The sequence below is a fragment of the Fukomys damarensis genome, unplaced genomic scaffold (genome assembly GCF_012274545.1).
Source record: "Fukomys damarensis isolate Sample0158 unplaced genomic scaffold, DMR_v1.0_HiC HiC_scaffold_5, whole genome shotgun sequence".
Taxonomy (NCBI): domain Eukaryota; kingdom Metazoa; phylum Chordata; class Mammalia; order Rodentia; family Bathyergidae; genus Fukomys; species Fukomys damarensis.
The window spans coordinates 43,901,877-43,923,442 of NW_022900917.1; the positions used below are offsets into that span (position 1 = coordinate 43,901,877).

At 36.8% G+C, this 21,566-nt stretch overlaps 1 protein-coding gene across 7 annotated transcripts in view; it reads right to left on the reverse strand.

Moving 5' to 3' along the window:
• The window catches only part of LOC104853501 (serine/threonine-protein kinase Sgk3), a 161,070-nt gene that overhangs the window by 33,580 nt on the left and 105,924 nt on the right, over positions 1-21,566 (reverse strand). For 5 of the 7 annotated variants that reach the window (XM_019205621.2, XM_019205620.2, XM_019205623.2 and 2 more), the window contains 3 exons: positions 15,196-15,410; positions 9,013-9,096; positions 7,676-7,748 (listed from right to left, as the gene is read on the reverse strand). In XM_019205621.2, the coding sequence (XP_019061166.1) occupies positions 7,676-7,748; positions 9,013-9,096; positions 15,196-15,273 (235 nt within the window). In that variant the 5' untranslated portion in view covers positions 15,274-15,410. The remainder of the gene's footprint in view (positions 1-7,675; positions 7,749-9,012; positions 9,097-15,195; positions 15,411-21,566) is intronic. The other 2 variants (XM_033760642.1, XM_010611460.3) reach the window with 1 other exon arrangement.

Below are 21,566 nucleotides of genomic sequence, written 5' to 3' on the forward strand. Positions count from 1 at the left end.
AACCTGTCTTAAAAAACAAAAATGGCTGGAAGTACAGGATAAAATGCTTGTCTAGCTTGTATGAGGCCCTGGTGTTCATTCCCCAACACTGAAAAAAACAAGAACAAACAAAGAGCCTGCCTATTTTAAATTCTAAATAGACTGAATATAAATCTTGGAGAGGTACTTTGCTTTGTCTAAACCCTTACACAGCAATGTAATAATATTTAACAAAGCAACACTTATGATTGAAAAATCATACTTAAAAAAAAAAAAAGAAAATAAGAATTACTTTCTGCTGCCTGCCTCACAAGCTCAAGGACCCAAGTTCGATCCTGGTACAAAAACAAAACAAAACAAAACAACAACAACAACAAAGGAAAATAATTACTAGAATCCTTTATAACTTAGAAATGACAATTGGTTAACTGAATATTACTAAGACTCAGGCTTAATCCCTGTTAAAAATCCCTTGAAAAATGCACTGGTATACTTTCCTAACAGAATGATACAGCTTTTTCAAAGTGTTTTGTCTGATAGCTGAGGCTTACACAATTTAACAATAAATGTTAAGCATAAACATTTCTTGGAATTAGAAAACTATTCAAATATTTTGTAGGTTATTTACTAACTGATCTTCAGACTTCTTAAAACATAATTCCTGGCAAGTAAAATGGGGATAACAAAGATATTAGTATTTCATTAAGATTATGAGATAATCAACTGAAATACCGAATAGTTTCTTTGGTGTGAAAAACTATAATAGTACACAGGATCCTAATGAGATAATTAATAATGTGAAATAGGAAGTAAAGGGCTAAAGGTGTAGGGAAAGTGGGAAGGGTGGGGGAAAGGTAATAAGGGAAAGGAAAAAAATATGAGAAACTGAAAAATGGAAATAAAGTGTTTGTAAATGGGGAGGGGAGGAGGGGGTGAAGGGAGGGCAGGGACAAGGGAAAAAATGAGAATCAAGACCTATTATGTAAAGGTACAGAATCCCAATGATGAATGTAACTGTATTGTATACCTAGATTGTACCAATAAACTCAATAAAAAGAAAGAAAAAAAAAGATTATGAGATAATCCATGTAAATTTATGGGGTTATAAAGCTATTACCCCAATTCCTAATTCTTAAAAAATGCATTCTAAAAATTGAAGACAGGTAGTTTGAGATAGTGACTGTTAATGGATACACTTGTAAACAATATACTATAATAAGTTTTAATTTAGTGAAATTAAATTGTACTTGGTATAGTTTAGATCTAAAATGTCCACAAAAAGTGTCAGTTTAGAGGTGGAGCTTTTAGAATCATGAGTTACCATATTCTTCAGTGGAATTCTGAAACTGTGAACCATAGTAAACTCCTTTAAGTTGTGGGTATCTAGTATTTTGTTCCAGCAATAGGAAAGCTAACACAGAAAATTGGTCCTGAAGATGCAATCATTGCTATGACTGTATCTGACCAAGTTTAGAAGTTTTTCGCTTTGTGGGAGAAGTTTGAAAATGTTTGGAAAGGTCAGACAGAGAAGCCCCAGAATGTTGAGTAGTGCTTGATGTGCAACACTGGTCCGAGCTCAAAAGGCTAGAATGCTTACAGGAATGGGGACAATTAAGGCCAGGCTCCTGTTTCAGTTGGAAACAAGGACTCCAATGGCAGTTACAATAGAGGCTCTGCAGAAAATTTGTCAACATTCTGCTCATGTCCTGAGACTTTTTGGAAGATTGAGATTAAGGGTGGTAGAATAATCTGGTAAAGGAAAGTTCAAAGCAACCCAACATTTAGGCGATGGCATGGGTAATGCTGGCTACTTTTTAGCCATATCTATAGTGAGAACCAGGAGCAAATGGCAGAGCTTAATTGTCTGAAAAGTTTGCAGTTTTGACAGAAAGGAAAGGCAAAGTTGGGGCAAAGGAAAGCATGGTTGATGAAAAAGATTAGTCAAGAACCTTGTATAAGGAAAAGAAGAAAGATGTCTAGAGGAATTAGTGAGATCTCATTCATTATAGGCTCGAATGTGCAAAGTGTAACCTATGATTTTAGAAGAGAGGGTCTCAGGCACCCTGCTAAATACAGCTAGCTAGGGAATTGGATCCTTAGGATTCATTTCATGGTGTTCAGCCATTCAGGAATTTAGAACCTGTTATAGCCATTGTCCAAGGAGGCCTGACTATTGTTCAAGCAGATAGCAGACTTTGGCATCATTCACCTGGTGCTGGTTTTTTCAGATATATAGAATGCAAGAGTTATGGGCTTCCACCCAGATGTCAGTAAAAGGTCTAGGAGACCAGGAAAAATTTGTGTGAGAGGGTCACAGCCCCTCCCAGGAGCCCATTAGAGTAGTAGTGAAGCTGTTAGAGAAAAACTAACGGTGCAGTGAAGACTCCAGAAGCTGGAGATGCCAGGGATCTGAAACATTTGCTGAAGAAAATCACAGGCACTGAGCATGCCAATACTGTGAATATTTATATTCTAAGAGAGAAGCCATGTGGGTTGCAAACAGCAAGGTTATAGGGGAAGGGCTGCTGAAGCCCTTTAAAGTTCTCATCTTACCACATCCTACCCTGGGCGCTAGACATGGAGCTATACCAATTAATGTTTATCCTTGTGGGTTTCCATCTTGCTTTGGGTCTGATTTCTATTTTCCTATTATTACACTTAAGAATGGAAATGTTTACCTTGTGCCAAACTTTCTTTTTATTTTTACAAAGGGCTACCACAAAGAGTTTGCTTATAGTCTCAGAAGAGATTTTGGACTTGGACTTTTCAAGTACTGTGAATACTTTGACAATTCTTAAAAATGGACCACATGCATTTTACATATGATGGATACAGCCTTTTGAGGGCTAGGTGCAGAATTTTAAGGTTTGGATCTAAAATATACCGTGGACTTATATTCAGAGGTAGGGCTTTTGAAAGGTAATTATACCATAGAGGTGTTATGATCCATTGCTGAGTTCACAGTTAAATGCAGGTTTAGGAGGCGGGGTCTAGTCAGAGGAGGCAGATAACTGGAGGTGTGACCTGGCAGGGTGTATTTTTGTCTCCAGCACCTCCCTTCCAAGCCTGGCCACCACGGAGTGAACGACTTTTTTTGACAACTATTTCTGCCTTGGAGCTGGCAGACCATGGAATAAATCCATTCAAACTATGAGCAAAAATTAATCTCTCCTCCTTTAACTTGTCAAGTACTGTGCCCCAGCAAGTGTCTCAGTCACTTTCTCATCACTGAGACACTGTACACCTGAAGCCTACAACTTAAAGAAGATGAGGTTTATTTTGGCTCAGTATGGAGAGATTTCAGTCCATAATCTACTGGCTCCAAGGCAGGATGGCATGGCAGAGGGCAACAGTGGAAAAGCTGCTCACCTCATGGCAGCCAGAAATCAGAAAGAAACAAACTGGGGAGAAAGATATACCCTTTCACAACATGCCCCCAGAGATCCACCTCTAATCAGTTCCCACTGCCTAACATGAGGCCAGCTGTAGCACTTCGATAATCCAATTGCCTTCTACAAGCCCCACATCTGAGTATATGAGGCTCTGGGCAGACATCCAAATATAAAGCATAACAGACAAGAAAGCTGACTAATACACTATTCAACATTAACACACAGTGTTTGCCACCAAAATAATGGATTATTCCAGGTGTGGCTTGTTATCATCTCTAAAATGGAAGGTATATCTATTACAGAACAAATAAAAACTTAGGTCTAGCCTCTGGGATCCAGGTACACATCTTGTTCAACTATGAATTCTTCGAAGAATTTCAAGTAGGTATCTTATAAAACTCTTCCAAGAACATTTTTATTGTTAAGTGTGAGATTTACTTTAAAAATTGTACTCGTGGGCCGGGGATTTAGCTCAGTGGTTTGGTGGCCTGCAGTACCCCCCAAAAAAAATTGTACTTGTAGGCTGGGAATATAGCTTAATGGGAGAACATCTATGTACAATGTGTGACACCCTTGGTTCAATCTCTAACCTTGCAAAAAAATACAAACTTTTAAAAACTATACTTGAAAGACATTTCTCAGGAAATGGACTTAGTAATTTATGAGAAAGAACTAGAATGAATGGCCACATTTGGAATATTAAAAGGAAATAATAACTATAATATATAGAAATAGTTGCGGATACTTATTAAAGAAACATTTTACTTGGAGAAAAAAAGAAACATTTTATTTTGCAGACCAGAATAAAAACAGAAATTTCCTTTCTTCAGTGAGCTATACAGCCAAAGCTATGCTAAGTGATAAAAGGCTTTCCACTTTATTACTATTTCAAACCATTTAAAATTCTTATGTAAAGCCCTATGTAAGAAAAATAAATAAGAAATAACAAGTCCAATAATAATCAGTAATAGTAATTTAGAGGCAATGCCAATTTTATTTTTTAGATGAGTATTAAGCATGAAAATATCTGAAAAAAAAACTAGATGAGACAAAATGTGTTCCAGCCCATTATGAGAAATGGCAAGAATTTAGATAATGCTGATATATTATCGTCAACAACTAAAGTTATAGTTAGTTATGTACTTCTTAAAATTTCTCCAAGAAGAACTTATATGAATATATGTTAGAATATGCAAATGTTTAAAATTAAGAAATAAAAGTTGTCTTTATGTAAATGGAAGAAAGCAGCATCATGATGTAAGAAAAAAATTATTATCTCTATCCCTTAACACAGGATCATATCTTGGAAGGTGCTTAACAGGTACTTTTGTATGAGTAAACAAAATATTGCTAAAAGACTGCTCTGTTATTGTATTTTTGTTTTTAAATTATGTAAAAGGTGTACATGGTTCCAAAGAAAGATATAAACATGCTTCCTTCAGGGGCATCTAACTCTCATCCCTACTGCCTGCCTTGGCCTTCTCCCTTCTCCTTTAAATCACCAGTTTTAATATTTTTATTTATTTGTTCATTATTTCCTTTTGAATTCTCACAGTTTCTTATCCAAAAACTATACATTATACAAACTCATATGGACTTTCTTTTTTCCAGTGAATATACATGGGAGACCACACTACAGTAATACATTTAGAGGTTTTTTTTGTTTGTTTTGTTTTGTTTTGTTTTTGGTACCGGGGATTGAACTCCGGTCCTTGTGCTTGCAAGGCAGGTCACCGAACCACTGAGCTAAAACCCCGGCCCCATTTAGAGTTTGTTTTTTTTTTTTTTAAGAGTTATGATGCATTTTAACCCTGGAAGGATATTTCAGTTGTTTCTAGTTTTTGTTACCAAAATACCATGTCACAAAATGACAGCTTTACATGTATGCCATTTAATATGCAATTTATCTTCATATACAGTTTATCTTTGGGAGAGATTCCTAAAAATGTGCTTTCTTTGTCAAAAAGTATCATTAGCAAATTCTTTTCCATGACAGTAGCACTTTGCATTCCCATCAGCAAAGTATGAAAATGCCTATTTCCCCAAATGTTAACTAACAAGCATCTTATATTCATCCTTGAAAATCTGAGAATGAGTTAGATTTGATTTCCCCTATGCAGGGCTTTTTATGACATACAATCTGTTTCACTGTTGACAGGCCATATATAATATGCTTAGAACAGATTTAAAATGGTTCTTCAATAAAAATAAATTGTAATGGGCCAGGGATTTAGCTCAGTGGTTCTGCTGCCTGCCTTGCAAGTGCAAGGTCCTGAGTTCAATCCCTGGTACCAAAAATAAAAATTAATTAATTAATTAATTAATTGTAATGTTAAATACTAAATTCATCAAAACTAGGTACAATAGGACAGTCAGCCTGGTATCTTGCCTTTAACAATGAATCAGTGATGTTCCAAGTCTTTCATTCCTTTTCCTTCTTTCCTGATGGAATGATTCAGCCTCAAGGATTCAGACACTACAGAACTCCTAAGCAATTTGAGGATTTCTATTATCATTAACATGCCGTTTTATTCTTCTTAAGTCTTTTTGCCACTTCAAATTAATCAATTCTCTCAAATCCACCCACTGAAAGACACTTCAATTATCTCTGATTTCTTCTGTATGTACTCCTTTACTTAAGCAATTACCAAAATTTCTTATAGAGTTTTCATTAATAAAGTTCTTACACATGGCTCACTTCTTACCCTATTTTTAACATTAGTCCTTGTGCTTATTATCTGATACCAGGACTATTGTATTATTCCCTTAACCAGTCTCCTGGCTCTATTTAGTCTCCTCTTCGCTGTTTCTACTATGTACATTATACACTGTTACCTTCACGTGATGTCACCACCTCACTCAAGTATCTCTAAGGCCCACATGCTGTCCATATAATGCTTTTCAACCTGTATATATATATACATTTATGCACACATATTTTTTAGTATTGAGACAAGGTCTCACTATTATCAGGCTGGCCTTCAAATCACCATGCAGCCCAGGCTGGCCTCAAATTTACAGTGATCCTCCTGCCTCAGCCTCCCAAGTACTGGGATTACAGGCATGCACCACCATGCGCAGCTCGCATATTTTTTGCATAGGAGACCACTTGGAGAAAAGACATTTATGCACACATATTTTTTAGTATTGAGACAAGGTCTCACTATTATCAGGCTGGCCTTCAAATCACCATGCAGCCCAGGCTGGCCTCAAATTTACAGTGATCCTCCTGCCTCAGCCTCCCAAGTACTGGGATTACAGGCATGCACCACCATGCGCAGCTCGCATATTTTTTGCATAGGAGACCACTTGGAGAAAAGTGTTTTGCAGCTAAAAATAAAGAGTACAAAAATCACTAGTCCATAGAATCACTTTCATAGTATCTATAATTTAGTTTTGTTGTGCCAACTCTATTTTCCCTTGCTTCTCTTTATTAATGGATCCATGTACTTTGTAGTATTTTAAAACCTAGTATTTGCCAAATACTATAACAAGATATAGTTGTTACCTTCATGCAATCTATATCCTAAATAAGACAGATTAGCAAATACAATGTAGTATGCTGTAATTCTCAAGAGAAAAAAAGTCTATAAGAGAAAATAAAATATTCATAATCCTGAGATTCATCAAATATAAAAAACAAAGAACCTCTAGCTGAGATGATCAACAGCTGTAGGTAGGGCATGGGACAGGCTTCAATTACAGCAAGAACATGAAAAAATATTAAAGAGATAGAGGATAAAGAGAAGTTTGTTAATCACGGACAAAGTGAAAAGGTCCTGAAGGCAAAGGAATGGTACAAGGTTGGAGGAAGCACAAACTAAGCTGACCAAGAAAGCAGATATATAAGGTAGCTCCTGGATTCTAGGGGAAAGTCCCAGAGTTGAAGCTTCAAACACACAGGACTCTAGATTCCTGACACTTTCTGTCCCTAGTGTCCTCAAGGGTGAACAACAGGAAAACTTTTGGGTATCCCATATAGACATGCAGTTTGCTATGTACAGAGTATGTATTTAATAATAGTTAATGAATTAAAGAATGGATATCCTTCATGGAACCAATTTAATGTTGGGGAATGATCTCAAATGATCTCTCATGATTAATAAATTTATCTGAAGACTGACCACTTGAATTTAACTTCCAAAACTGCCATTTACTACCTGTATTTGACCCTAGGCAAATTAATGAACCTAATTGTGCTCCATTTTCCTTATAAGTCCTATATACAGTGCAATGAATATGTTAACTATCTCTTCAAACTTCAACCATCACTTGAAGAGTGGGTTTATGCAAATATTGCTTACCTGGATCAAAATTATCACCAAATATTCTCTTGGCAGGAATCTTCAGAGCCATAGCAGGAAACTGTTTCTTTAACTAAAGTTTTAGAAATTGTATTACAAGAACTAAGTTTATAAGTCTTCAAGTTACACATGCACTAAAACCAAACACAATCTGATACTAATGAAAATTCATAAGACAAGACATACTTTTAAATACATGATCATACAATGTACAATATTTAATTTTACCAATAAAATACCAGCCACATACTAATCATCCCATTTGGTCCCAATAAAACACTTGGCATCTCTGTGACCTTGGATAAGTTACTTAATATCTCTATGCCTCAGTTTTCTTACCTGTAAAATGAGGACAATTTGAGCAAGAATCTTAGATTTGGCTTAAAGGAGACTGTCTATGTTAACTGCTTAAACTAGAACTGTGCATTTTGCTGAATGTATTAAACACCATTTGTTGTTACCTCAAGAAAAGACAGTCTCTTTATGTTCTCTTGACATGAATAAATTGACAATAGTTTTCTGAGAAAGTTGGTAAGTTTTGTTTTCAATATCCTCTTTTAGCCTTCCTTTTATTAATATTCTTTTTTTGTTTTTTTTTTTTTGAACCGGGGATTGAACTCGGGACCTTCACGCTTGTGAGACACGCTGTGGAACCACTCAGCTAAACCCCCGGACTTTTTTTTTTTCTTAACCATAGAAAAGCTTGGAATCCAAAGCTGTCCTAATTTGTGATTCTAACAACTAACTCAGAAGGCATTCTTTGAACTCTTTCATCTGGTGAGATGTGGCCTGATGAGTTAGAATGGATTTGGAGTCTATCTGTTTACTTTGGAAAGTACTGTACATACAACTATAGATACTAGATTATCAATATCTTTAATACCTGAATAATATATACTTATATATTTGTGTGTGTGTATATACGTATGTACTGGCTTTAATTATTTAGTGATCTACTGGTCTTTTTTATTCCCCACCCCCAAGCCACTGATAGAAAGTCAATTATTTCAGTTGTATTAGCTATGTCCAATATGGAAGCTAGGACTTATTTCTAACTAAGAATGAAATACAGAAGGAGAATGGGCTCATAATAGACTTTCAGATCTAAAGCTTATAGTTGGGTGGTTTAGCCAGAAATATCACGATGAAAAAAACTCTCTTTTTCTTGGCTTATTTGGAACTGCTCAACAGTCTTCTCCATCCTTTTACGTAAGAATTCCAAAGTTAGGATTCTTTTGAAAATCCCTTTTATATGTATTAATTTAGTCATTCATATAATTCTGGGATTTTTCTCAGGTGTTTTGTTTTCAATAGAAATCCTACAGACTATTACTTACAGTGTTGTAAAGTTTGTCAAACTCTGCATATCTCCTGAAGACAAACCATTCACTCCTTCCCACAGAGACTAGAACTTTATAAACCTGTAAAAATAAAAAAACATAATTTAATAAATTTTGACCAAAAAAAACCTCTTACCTATTTAAATATGTATAAATTATTTTTTGCATTCATGAAACTGATATTAAGGTTTATATATGATTCTCCAAGTACATAAGCATATTAACTGAAACAGTTTGTATTGGCAAAAAGTATGTTTTAAATGTTGTAATATATTTCAGTAATTTTCAGAGAATTACATAATAAACACATATATACTTATTATTTAGATCTACTGAATTCTAATATTTGGCCATTCTTCCTTTAGGTTTTGTTCCTAAGAATAAAACATTACAAATTCAATTGATGCCATTTTCCTCTTTTCTTCTCCAGCACTATTTACTGAAATTATAAAGTATTTTCAAAAGCTTTGCCTGGCACAGCAAAAACAGTCAAATATAAGTTCTCTTCCTTCTAAGTCAGTGAGTGGTGGCAAATGCTTTAGAGGTGAATGCCCAAACTGCAACCCAAAACCCACTTATTTATAACGAAGTACCAACACTGAAATTAAACCTGAATACTGAGGTTTTAGTTTAGGAATAATAACTCATATATTAACATCTTTTGCCTTAAAAACAACATGCATACATACCATAGGTTCACCACCACTGTGCTAGGTCATCTTTCCTACAGTATTTTTCAAACTAAGAATTCACCCACAGATTTTCTAATTCCAAAGGAGTTTGTTATTTTCATATACGTACTCTCAAACAGAATCATAATAAGCAACTCTATGACATTAAAAACAAGTCCTATAACACTTACTAAATGAGAACAAAAAAGTAACTTGCCCAAGTTCATACACTTAATAAAAAACATAAAACTGAGACTAAAATCTAAACCTTCCATCAGAACCAGTATTAAATCATCAAGTTTTAGATAGATATAACTCTAATTCATCCCACAGGTACTCTCAGAATATAATTCAAAATATTGTTAAGAAGTTATCAGAAAACACCACAGACCTTGTATCATTGCTAAAGGAAAAACAAGAATACAGTTATATGAGGAAAAGACGGCTGATGTAAGGCTTGGGTTACTAATCTCATTTTTTACAGTATGACTAGATGAGGAATATGAGTTGGTTTGGTGGCTTACAGTATAATTGCCTAAAGTCAGTTTGACACCTTAAAAGAAAAAACCAGGTTTATCACAGAAGACAGGCACACAAATGTGTATAAATTCTCCTTTTCCATGAACGATAGGAAATCTACACTCACAAGTTAATATTAGACAATGCTATTAGAAAAGCACTGTTCTGATACTGTATGAGTTCTGTAGTGCTGTTTTAAGAGATTATTGCACTAACAGGGCCATACTTTCAATGAAGGGCACCCAAATATAAAGTCATATTCCTCTGTGAGAGAGGGGATAAAGTCGCACTGAAAGTTGAGACAATGTCATTGGTATCAATCACCCTGGGCAAAGGATGTTAACACTCAGATCATTAGAAAAAGCACTTGGGCACCACATGAGATACATGTGACAATCAGGTTCTTCTGGTCAACCAAGAAGGTACCTTAAGACAGCAACGTTAAGTGAAATAAATAAGACACACGATTTTAAAGATTTTGTGGTTTCTCTTATATGAGAAACCCAAATTATAAATAAAAAGCAAAATAAAAGATGGATAATAGAAGTAAGGTGAGAGATCTTTCTCAAATTGGAAGGGGATTAAGAGGCGGAGTTAGGGGAAGGAAAACAGATGAAAAAAGGAATTAAGATGTGTATGTACCAACTCTACATGGAATGTAAACATTATATACTGCAAGATGTATCAATAAAAACTAATTTTATTTAAATAATATAATGTTAGTTGTGATGAATAATAACAAAAAAAGAAGGATCTACTGGGTATAATCTATCTAAAACTTGATGATTTAATACTGGTTCTGATGGAAGATTTAGATTTTAGTCTCAGTTTTATGTTTTTTATTAATGTTAGAATTAGTTAACACTCCCCAGATGAAGACGCTGAAGAAGAAAAGACGCCAATAAAGTTAACCAAGACTAGAATGTAGATATATCTGACAAGGCATTAAGGGTTAGGCTGGCCTGGAAGCACTGTAAAAGGACAAGAAACTGGTTTCTATGACTGTGAGCTTCTTAAATTCTTTGTGCTGATGGTTTTTTGTTTTTGGGTTTTTTTTTTTTTTTGTATCAAGGATTGAACTCAGGACCTTGTGCTTGTGAGGCAGGCAGTGTCACGTACCACTGAGCTAAATCCTCAGCCTTTGTGCTGACTTCTTGATGAGAGTAGTCCCTAGAAAGGTCAGGAAGCCTCCCCTGACTATCAAAGTACAAAAAAACTCCGCAAAAAACAAAAAAAAACAAAACAAAACAAAAACTAGAACTAAGCCTAGATTCCAGACTGTAGGGACTCTACAGAAAATACATTTACAGGAAATAAGGCCTTGTAAAGTTACTTAACAGTATGATTATAAGCAAGTGCTTATTAAATAAGTTCTAATAAAATACAAACAGGCAAAAACAAAAACTTCAAATTTTAAAAAATATTTTGGTCATCAAAAGAGAATTTCACAGAAAGCAGTGTAACACTTATTATGATACTAAATTATCCTATTATTTTTATTTGAGTGTTTCTTTAGAATGTAAATTCCTTACAAGCTAGGGTTGTATCACTCTAGCTTCCCACTGAAACTCTAGTGCATAATATAGAAATTCACTGACAAAAATATAATGTAAAATTGGTATAAAAGGTTAAGACATCTTAAATTAGGAGGCTGACATAGCAGGTTCAAAAGTTTGAGGCCAGTCTGAGCAACTAAGCAAGATACTGTCTCAAAATAAAAAAATAAAAAGTGCTGAGGACATATCCCAGCACTCCCTGGGTTCGATCACCAGTACCACCCAAAAAGAAAATATAAAACAGAAAAAAAAAAAAACCCACTCTAGACTGCAACATATGACTGCTAGAAGTTTTATCTAAAGAATAGATAAAAGACATAAAAATATTATTGGCTATTTATACAATGTCTGTTTTGTTGCTAAGTGTAATACAAGCATCTGGGCTTGCTGAAGCTGGCTGAGTCTATGTTTGGTGCAGTTGCACTCTAATTTATATCTGGATGCACACTCCCCAAGCCTCAAAAGTGGGGCTTCTGAAAGGTGACTGGATTATGGGGGGTGATACAGCTGACGGGCTGTTAAAAGATGGGGTTTGGTTGGAAGAGGTGGGTCACTGGGTGCATGAACTGGTAGGGTATATCTTCCTTCCTGGTTCTGCCTTTCCTCTCTACTTCCTGTCCAACATGCAGTGAACAGCTTTCCGCCACTCAGGCACTTTCTGTATGCCAGTTCTGTCTGGAACTGACTGACCATGTATGGACCAAAACTTCTAAAACGTAAGCCAAAATATACTTCTTCTACTTGGAGTTGCGGGTGTTGGGTATTTTGTCCCAGTGACAAAGACAGGTGGGGGTCTAAACGAGTTGATTAGAACCAAGTTTCTTGAGAACTGAGGACTGCACCGTAGTGATCTAGCAACTATCACATGAACTTAGTACTATTTTCATTCAACAGCAGCTCAACAAATACTCAAGGAACATTTACTATTTCTATTCTAGGGGTTGGGGAAAGAATAAAGTTCTTGCTTCAAAGTATCTTGCATTCCAGCAGGCAAGGGATATATAAAAACACACAAAATATGTCAGGTGGTGATAACAACTATTAATTTAAGTATGGTAAGTAGGACAGAGAGTAAAAGGGATAGGATAGGGTGCAAAGGTGCTATTTTATATTTTAAGTAGCCAGATGAGCCTCTTAAATTAGACAAAATTGAGAATTTTAAGAAAGTAAACGAACAAGGTGATTTAGACAGGGCCTCTGAGAACTCAGGGCACAGCACTGGAACAGCTAAGAATACTTTGAAAGGCCTTCCTGATCCTTTCCAAGAAGATACAGAAATACCTCTATCTGAAAATCAAGACATCTGAGATAACCAACTGCCCACATTTGTAATATAAGTCGCTGAAGGAGAAAATGGCCAAAAGGGGGTAAAAAGGAGAGGAAGCTTGGCATGGTGGTACAAGACTGTAATCCTAGTTCCTGGGAGACTGAGTCAGGAGGATCACAATTTGAGGCTAGCCAGGGCTACAAAGAGAAAGCCTGTCTCACAACAAAAACAATAAATACTGATGGAAACGGGAAAAACTTGCACACATCCTGCTATTTTATCTTGTTTATCTTCAATGTGATATTGCTAAAAATATGCTTATACTAATGTGTAGCAAATGCATATTTGTAAAGATAATCCTGGAATGCAGAGGCTGAGGGCAGGTAAATAGCCAGATACACACTCCAATACCTCTACTCTGTGCTTTAGTGCAGGACATAGGAGATGTGTTTATTTAAGAAGGCAGGAGAATGGGATGATGGACTGTTTTCCTGCTGCCTAACTGAGACCTTGGGAGAAAGCAACTATTTGGGGGAATTCAGCCCCCAATAGTTAAGAAAGCAGCGTGCAATGCTACACAAAGAGTTTAGTTTAACTTTTCAGCTTTCCTCAATTCCTATGTGCCATGGACTCTGAGTTGAAAGTTATTTGTCATGAGGCCCAACAGGTGAGTCCCTCAGTAGAGGGCAGATGTGGGCCACTGAGCCAAAAGCAGGAAAAGATGTGTCAAAACCTCAGGTGGTTCTTTAGCTTCAAGAGCCAAGGCACTGAATGGACAGGGAGCACCTCTAAGAACCTGGGCAAACCAGAGAAGAAGAGATCCAGTTAGTCCAGGAACTGCAGATGCCAGCAATGGATACTGATTAAATGCCCAAGGGTAGATCATGTCAACCATAGCTGGATATTTGCCAGACTGGCCACTCTAAAATCAGAACAGCAAAGATCTAGAACAGTGGCAGTGAATCTTTTGAAGCTTTCAATGATAGCAAACAGCTGGCAGTGGTATGTGTGGCATAGGTTTGGCACCACTGAATTAGAAGGATGTCAAAAGTACAAAAGCCTCCACCAGGCTACTATGAGGTCAGTCTTCTCAACAGACCCTGTGAAAAGGAACGCTTCTCCCATAAACCAAGATAACAACCTGGGGAAGCAGAGGGGGGGAAAAGCAGAATTGTGACAACCTGGACATTTTTATTGAGATCAAACTAAATATTAAAAGCATTACATTAAATGAACTTCACACTACTCACTGGGGGCAAAGGGAAACTTACAGGGAAGACTAGATCAGCTACCAGTAAGAAAAATAATATTATTTTTTCAGGAGAACAAGAGCAGGAGATCTCTGCATATATTAACCAAACTACTGGAATTAAAACAATATTGTATATTTCATTATAATCAGAAAGATGACTACTCTCCAATAATAGTCACTGATCATATGGATTCAGCAAAAATTCCTTGTATATATGCTTTCTAAAGTCCTACAGTAGATACTACAGTAGGTGTTAAAAAATAAAAGTGAAAAAAGAGATAAAGTAGAATATTTTAAAAATTATTTTTATATGATATAAAAGAATAAAAACCATAAGAAATATACTGTGGAAAGTTCAAGACAGCAGTTTTTAATATGGGACCTGTGACTTCAGGAGCCCATGATACCTGACAGGACACATAAAATTATCAGTAGGCAGATAAACATGTACAAATGCATACATTTTCTGGTTAAGAGGATCCATGAGACAGTGTCATAAGATTCTCTAAGGGGACATGTAAATAGACAAAATTTTACACTAAAAAAGAAAAATTTGAGCCAGACATAGTGGCTCATGTCTATAATCTCAATGCAAAGGGAGGTTGAGGCAAGAGATTGCAAATTCAAGCCCAGCCTTGAAAACTTAGCAATTTAAGACTGTCTCAAAATAAAAAAATATAAAAAGGGACAGGGATAGCATTGCTCCATGCAAAGGTGCTGGGTTCAACTCCCAGTACCATGCATATGTGCATGCACGTGCGTGCACACACATACACACACACACACACACACACACACACACAGTAAAATCTGGATATAGGGGACAAGGTGCATTCTGGTTAGGGAGAACAAATCACGGCACAGGAATATCCTCTGTAACCACTTTTCCCCGTATGCATTACATTATATACTTACAGTAAACCTCTTCTTTTTCTCTCTGTGTTCATCAGAGCTGGGAATGCTTACACTTGGACAGCTTTCCTTGTAGTCCATGGTATCCTCTTTTTGTATTTAATACCTCAAAGTGATATCAAAAAATGAGTCCAAAGAAATAACCAGGAGGATGAGAACAATGAACTAATTCAAAATATGAAGCCTCTTGAGGTAATGTTCAAATTCCATCATGAAACCTTAACAGAAAAAAAAATTTTTAGCAAAACAGTTTTAAACTAGTATTACCATCTGTCATTCTTTCTAAGTAGGATCCGTCTGATGTTTATTCTGGTAGGAATTTACTATTGCTCAGTGTGGGTTAGAGATTTTGTTATGTTCCTTTCACGAACCCACAAACATTTGTATCCCATGTACCTTCCTTATTACAGAAGTTCCACAAGTTTATATTCTGCAGGTCATGTGGAGTGAGGGTTAACTCGCATCAAGGAACTCTAGTTGGAATAATTTCTCTGATATGAAAAACTATAATAGGACACAAGATCCTAATGAGATAATTAACAATGTGAAATTGGAAGAAAAGGGATAAAGGTGTAGGGAAAGTGGGAAGGGTAGGGGAAAGGTAATAAGGGAAAAGAAAAAAATGTGAGAAAAGAAAAGATGGAAATAAAGTGTTTGTAAATGGGGAGGAGAGTAGGGGGTGAAGGGAGGGCAGGGACAAGGGGAAAAAATGAGAACCAAGACCTGTCACGTAAAGGTACAAGATCCCAACGATGAATGTAACTGTACTGTATACCTAAAATGTACCAATAAACTCAATTAAAAAAAAAAAAGGAACTCTAGTTGGATGACCAGAGCCTCACCCTCCAGTCACAGTCATCTACTGGTTAAGTAGTAGAGCAGAGGGAGCCCCCATCACTCTACTAAGACAGATTAACTTTACCCAGGATCCATCTTAGTTCACCCTTCTCAACCTGCAACATTGGCTAGAGGGGGAAAATTATGAGCTATACTATCCACATCTTTCTGTTGAGAATGTAGGACATGGCTTTTGTTGTATTTGACAATTTGCTGTTATTATTATTATTATTATTATTATTATTATTATTATTATTATTGGTAAGGGAGATTGAACCCAGGGTTATGCACTGAATTACATCCCTAGCCCTTTTTATTTCTTTCTTTTTAAAAAATTTTGTAAAGGGTCTTGCAGAATGGGCTTGAATTTGAGATTCTCCTGCCTCAGCCTCCCAGCGCACTGAGATTCAGGCATGCACCACCACGCCTAGCTTAACCATCATGAAATGGAGGAAGAGGGAAGGGTGGGGAAGAGAAGGAGATGAAAAATGAATTAAATGGTATTATGTACATCTATCAGCGCTCCAGAAAGGAAGTAAGCATTATGTACTGCAATCATGTACTAAGAAAGAAAGACAGACAGACAGAAAGTAAGTGGGGGAGAGGAAGGAAGGGAAGGAGGGAGGGAGGGAGGGAGCTGGGTGTAATTCTGGCACTTGGGAAGCTGAGACAGGAAGATTGCCATGAGTTCATGGCCAGTCTGAATTACAAAGTGAAACCCTGTCTCAAAAAACCAAACCAGATGAAAAAAAGAGAGAGAGAATGTAGGATATAGGTGGTAGGTTTCACTGGTACTTTATTATGTACAAACTTAAATGTCTGTGCCTCACTATGCTACAGCGTACAAGAACAGATTTAGGAAAATATAAGGCCTTGGGCCTTCCCTTTAGAAGGGACAGTAGGATATCACACTGAGTGGCATGACATGAAGGAAAGAGCTGGATAAGCTGTTTCACAGAAAGTACCCAGGGGACATCCAATACAGGAAGAGAAGGCAGCTGAGTGTAGAAGCCTGCGGTCAAGGAACACGCTCAATCTGGGCTGGAGCTTCCACTCTGGAAATTGTGCTAGACAGTATCCATTTACCCTGCCTGGTAAATGCTACTCCCAACCATGCCAACTGCTACCCTCCCCACTAAGTTTTTGGTACATTTAAAGCAAACAATACAGTTACATTTGTTACTGGGATCTTGTACCTTTACATGATTTATCTTGGTTCTTATTTTTTCCCCATTCCCCTGCCCTTCCTTCACTCCCTTCACCCTTCCCTGTTTACAAAGACTGTTTTCATATTTTTTTCTTTTCCATTATTTCCTTTCCCTACCCTTCCAACTTCCCTCCAACATCCCCTTCTGCTTAGCTATTTTCTTTCTATTTCACACTATCAATTATACCACTTGGACCTTATTTAGTTTTTCACACCAGAGAACTACTTGGTATTTACTCGTGTGTCCTATTTATTATACTTAAGAGTATGGCCTCAATGTACATCCATTTAGCTATAAATAACTCTAATTTCTCATTCTTTATGGCTGAGTAGTACTTCACTTTATTTTATTTTTTTGGTACCAGTAATCAAACTTGGAACTTTGTGTTTGCAAGGCAGGCAGTGGAACCACAGAGCTAAATCCCTGGCCCCAGTATTCCATTTTATAGAAAACCACACCTTCTCTAGTCTCCAGTTGATGGGTAATTGGGCTGTTTCCAAGTTTTAGCTATTACAAACTGTGCCACTATAAACATGGGTGCACATATATCACTGTGGCATGATTTTTTAAATGCTTTTGGAAAGATGCCCAGCAGAGGGATAGCTGGGTCAAATGAAACCTCTAGTCCTAGTTCTTTCAAATATCTCCATATTGATTTCCACAGTGGTTGCACCAGTCTGCACTTCCACCAAGAATTGAGAAGGGTTTCTTTCTCCCCACAGCCCCACCAGCATTTATTATTGGTTGATTTCTTGATAGCAGCCATTTTTTCTGGAGCAAGGTGAAATTTCAGTGTTGTTTTCATCTGCATCTCTTGAATGACTAGTGATGTTGAACATTTTTTCATATATTTATTTGCTGCTTTTACTTATTTGAGAAATGTCTGTTCACTTCAGATGCCCATTTTTGAATTGGGTCTTTTTATTTTGGGGGTAAGATTTTTTTTGAGTTCTTTATATATTCTAGATAGCAGTCTTTTGTCTGAGGAGCAGCTGGTAAAAATTTTTTCCCACATTGTAGGTTGTCTCTTAGCTCTGTTGGTGGTTTCCCTTGTGTTGCAGCTTTTTAATAGGATGAGATCCCCGTTGTTGATTCTTTGTGTAAGTTCTCATGCTGCTCAGGATTTGTTCATAAAGTCTTTTCCTATGCCAATGTCTTCAAGAACTCTACTTAATTTATTTTCCAGCAACTTTAGTATTTCTGTTTCAATATTTAGATCTTTAATCTATTTGGTTTAGTGCACAGTGAAAGATAGGGATCTAGTTTTAATCTTTGGTAAGTTGAAATCCAGTTTTTCCAACACCATTTATTAAAGAGGCTATCTTTCCTCCAGTGAGGATGGTTGGCTCCTTTGTCAAAGACAAGGTTCAACTGCTACTCCTTATGGTTTCTAAAGTTATTTATGCCTCCTGCTCTATTTCTGACAGCAATTATTTTGCTTCCTAAGACCACAGTTTCTACTAGGCATCCCCTTCTCCCACAGTTATAGTTGAAAGCCTAGGAGTAATAACAGCTTCCTGACCTTGCTGAGGAGAACGATGCGTTCACCATCCCTTGCTTGGTACCCTTAGCCTTGTCTTTAACTCCTTAATAAACAATCCCATTGTTAGACTCTCTTTACAGGATGGAATGCAGGTGAAGGGCAGGGTGCTGGAAATCCAAGTAGCTGATGAACACACTGACTTCACAGATGGCAAAAAAGGCTGGGGCAGCTTCTGGCTATCCTGGAGAATGTCCACAAAGCAATTGAAAGCTGTGAATTTCCAAATAGATGGCTGGAAAGTCTATGGCTTAGAAGGTCTTACCTCATAGCTGTCAAGCTGAGAGAACTAAGGATTAAGTCTAGAGTTTGATGGAAAGGGTTCCAAAGCCAATTAAACAAGCAAACCTGCATTCTAATATGTTAACATAAGAGTACTGTCTGGAAAGTAGAATAATCTCAATTATGTAGAAATCTGTGCAAACAAAAATGAGAATAAGAACACTGAATTCTAATTCTGCTGAACTTCCCTGCTGAAAGCAGCTACTTGATCCCTCTGAGGAGGTCCATACTTCCAATACCTCACCCTCAACACCCTTTCAAAGTTGTTTGACAGAGGGACACCAGTTTTCTTCAGAAGCTACTCCAACTACTCTTTATAATAGTCTCATAATCCAAAAGAGCTCAGAAAGAAGTTCAAGCTCTACTCTGAGAAGACTACCTTTACACCAAAAATAACTGCAGAGTATAAACCAATTTTATCAGCAGGAGTCTGGGGAGCAAATGTGGAATACATTCAAAAGATATTAGGGCAAGGAGGATTAAACTAAGATTACTGGGGCCCAAAACATGACCACATTGTATATGCTATTGTTCTCCCACTTTTGACAAGAACAATATGCAGCAACCCCCCCCACACACACACAGTGGCTATCTACTGCAGAAAGGCAATCCTTTTGAAGGTTACTGGATACTAGCTCTGAATTGACACTAATCCCTGAATATCCAAAATGTGGTCCACCTGTCAGAGGGGGCATACCAGAGATAAATGAAGATGCTCCTCGAGGCTCACATGAGATGCTATGGAACCATACAGCAGTATTGTGCTTATTTACCTAATCCTGGGATTTTAGTGAAAATAAATATAGCAGTAACCAGTCAAATCCCCACCCTGGTTCCCTGTTCTATGTAATAAAGTTATTGAAAGGGAAAGGGCCATAAACAAGCCTCTGACAAACATCAAAAGAAGAGTAAGTGTTGAATAAATTACCATGAAAGGACTACCCTTCAACAAAGAATCATCTGGCCCAAGATGTCAGTAGTACAGAGATTGAAACTAGCATTTATTGAACATTAATGCCATCACTCAATCCTCTCAGCAAACTCTAACATAAGTATCATTATTCCTACCTCATAGATGAGGAAGAAACCTAGACTAAGAGGAATACATTATCACACAACTATGAGTGACAGCACCCAGCTCATAAACCATGTCTTTCAGTTTCCTATACTATTATTTCTTATGCTTCAATTTCTTATGCATCTTCTTCTACATCACCCCTGAAAATACTGCAGAATTGAAAAGAAGAGGGTTACTACATTTCCACTGAACAATATGATTACAGAGAGGAAGTTGTGCAAGAAAGGTATATTTCTGATTCTGTTACCAAGAGGGGTCAGGGTTTGGTTAGCACAGTCAGAAGTGGTCTGTCTTCCATTTCTTGAAATATCACATGTAAATAGCTAACCAACAGCTTGGTTCAAAGCAGGGTGGCCCCATAACAAGAACAACCAATGGCTAAATTATGAAATAAAAAAGGCACAAGAATTTTAGATGCTATTAAGATACACATTTTAGAAAAGAGAGAGGAATTTATCTTTTTAAAAAACATTTGTAGATTTAAATATTTATTTGAAGGTATAAAAGATAGCAATCTGTAAACTCTATGGCAGAAAACTCTCTGAATTGTTACATCAAAAATTTGCTGATTCAAACGTTGCTTAAAATAAATGAGCATTAAAATTTTTAAAAGCATTTTGTTCCTTTACCATAGATTATCCATCTTTTTGTATGTTGCCTGCTAGTAACTGTTCTGCATCTGTTTGAGGGTAGCCAAAATTATCTCATAAAAAGGCCAAAAGCTTCTTCTTTTACCTCTAAAAAAGTAGAAATACTACTTGGCATGGTGGCCATTTCTATAATCCCTGCATTCTAGGGGGCTGAGGCAAGAGAATCACAAGTTTGAGCCCAGCTGGCCAATTTAGCAACTGAAAGTCTATCTTAAAAAGTGTTAGGAAGACATAAAAGAAAACCTGTTCTGAACATGCAGTTCAGTGCAAAGGCCCTGGGTTCAAACCCTGTTAGCACCAAGAGGTAAAATAAAATAAAATAAGAGGTTTTAAATCCCATTTCTTTATGTATCATAAAGATCGGTTACACACACACACACACACACACACACACACATATAATTTTTTTTTTTTTTTTGTACTGGGGATCGAACTCTGGACCTTGAGCTTGTCAGGAAAGAGCTGTGCCGCTGAGCTACATCTCTGGCCCAAGATTGGTTCAATACTGACCAGTGGGCCCGACCCAGACATATTTTTAAGTTTATCCATTCTTAACAAGCTAAAAGGGAAGGCTGGCAATTCACATGAAGGAATAAAGGGAAATTAAAAACAAGTCTGTTACGAAAAACAAAACAAAACAAAACAACAACAACAACAAAAAAGTCTGTTACAAAAGAAAGAAATTAAGCCTACAAGAGCTATAGATGTTCTTCCGCAAAATGACAGGATTAGGCACTGGTGTTTGAGAACAATTATACCCAAAAGGTAGAAGCTGACAA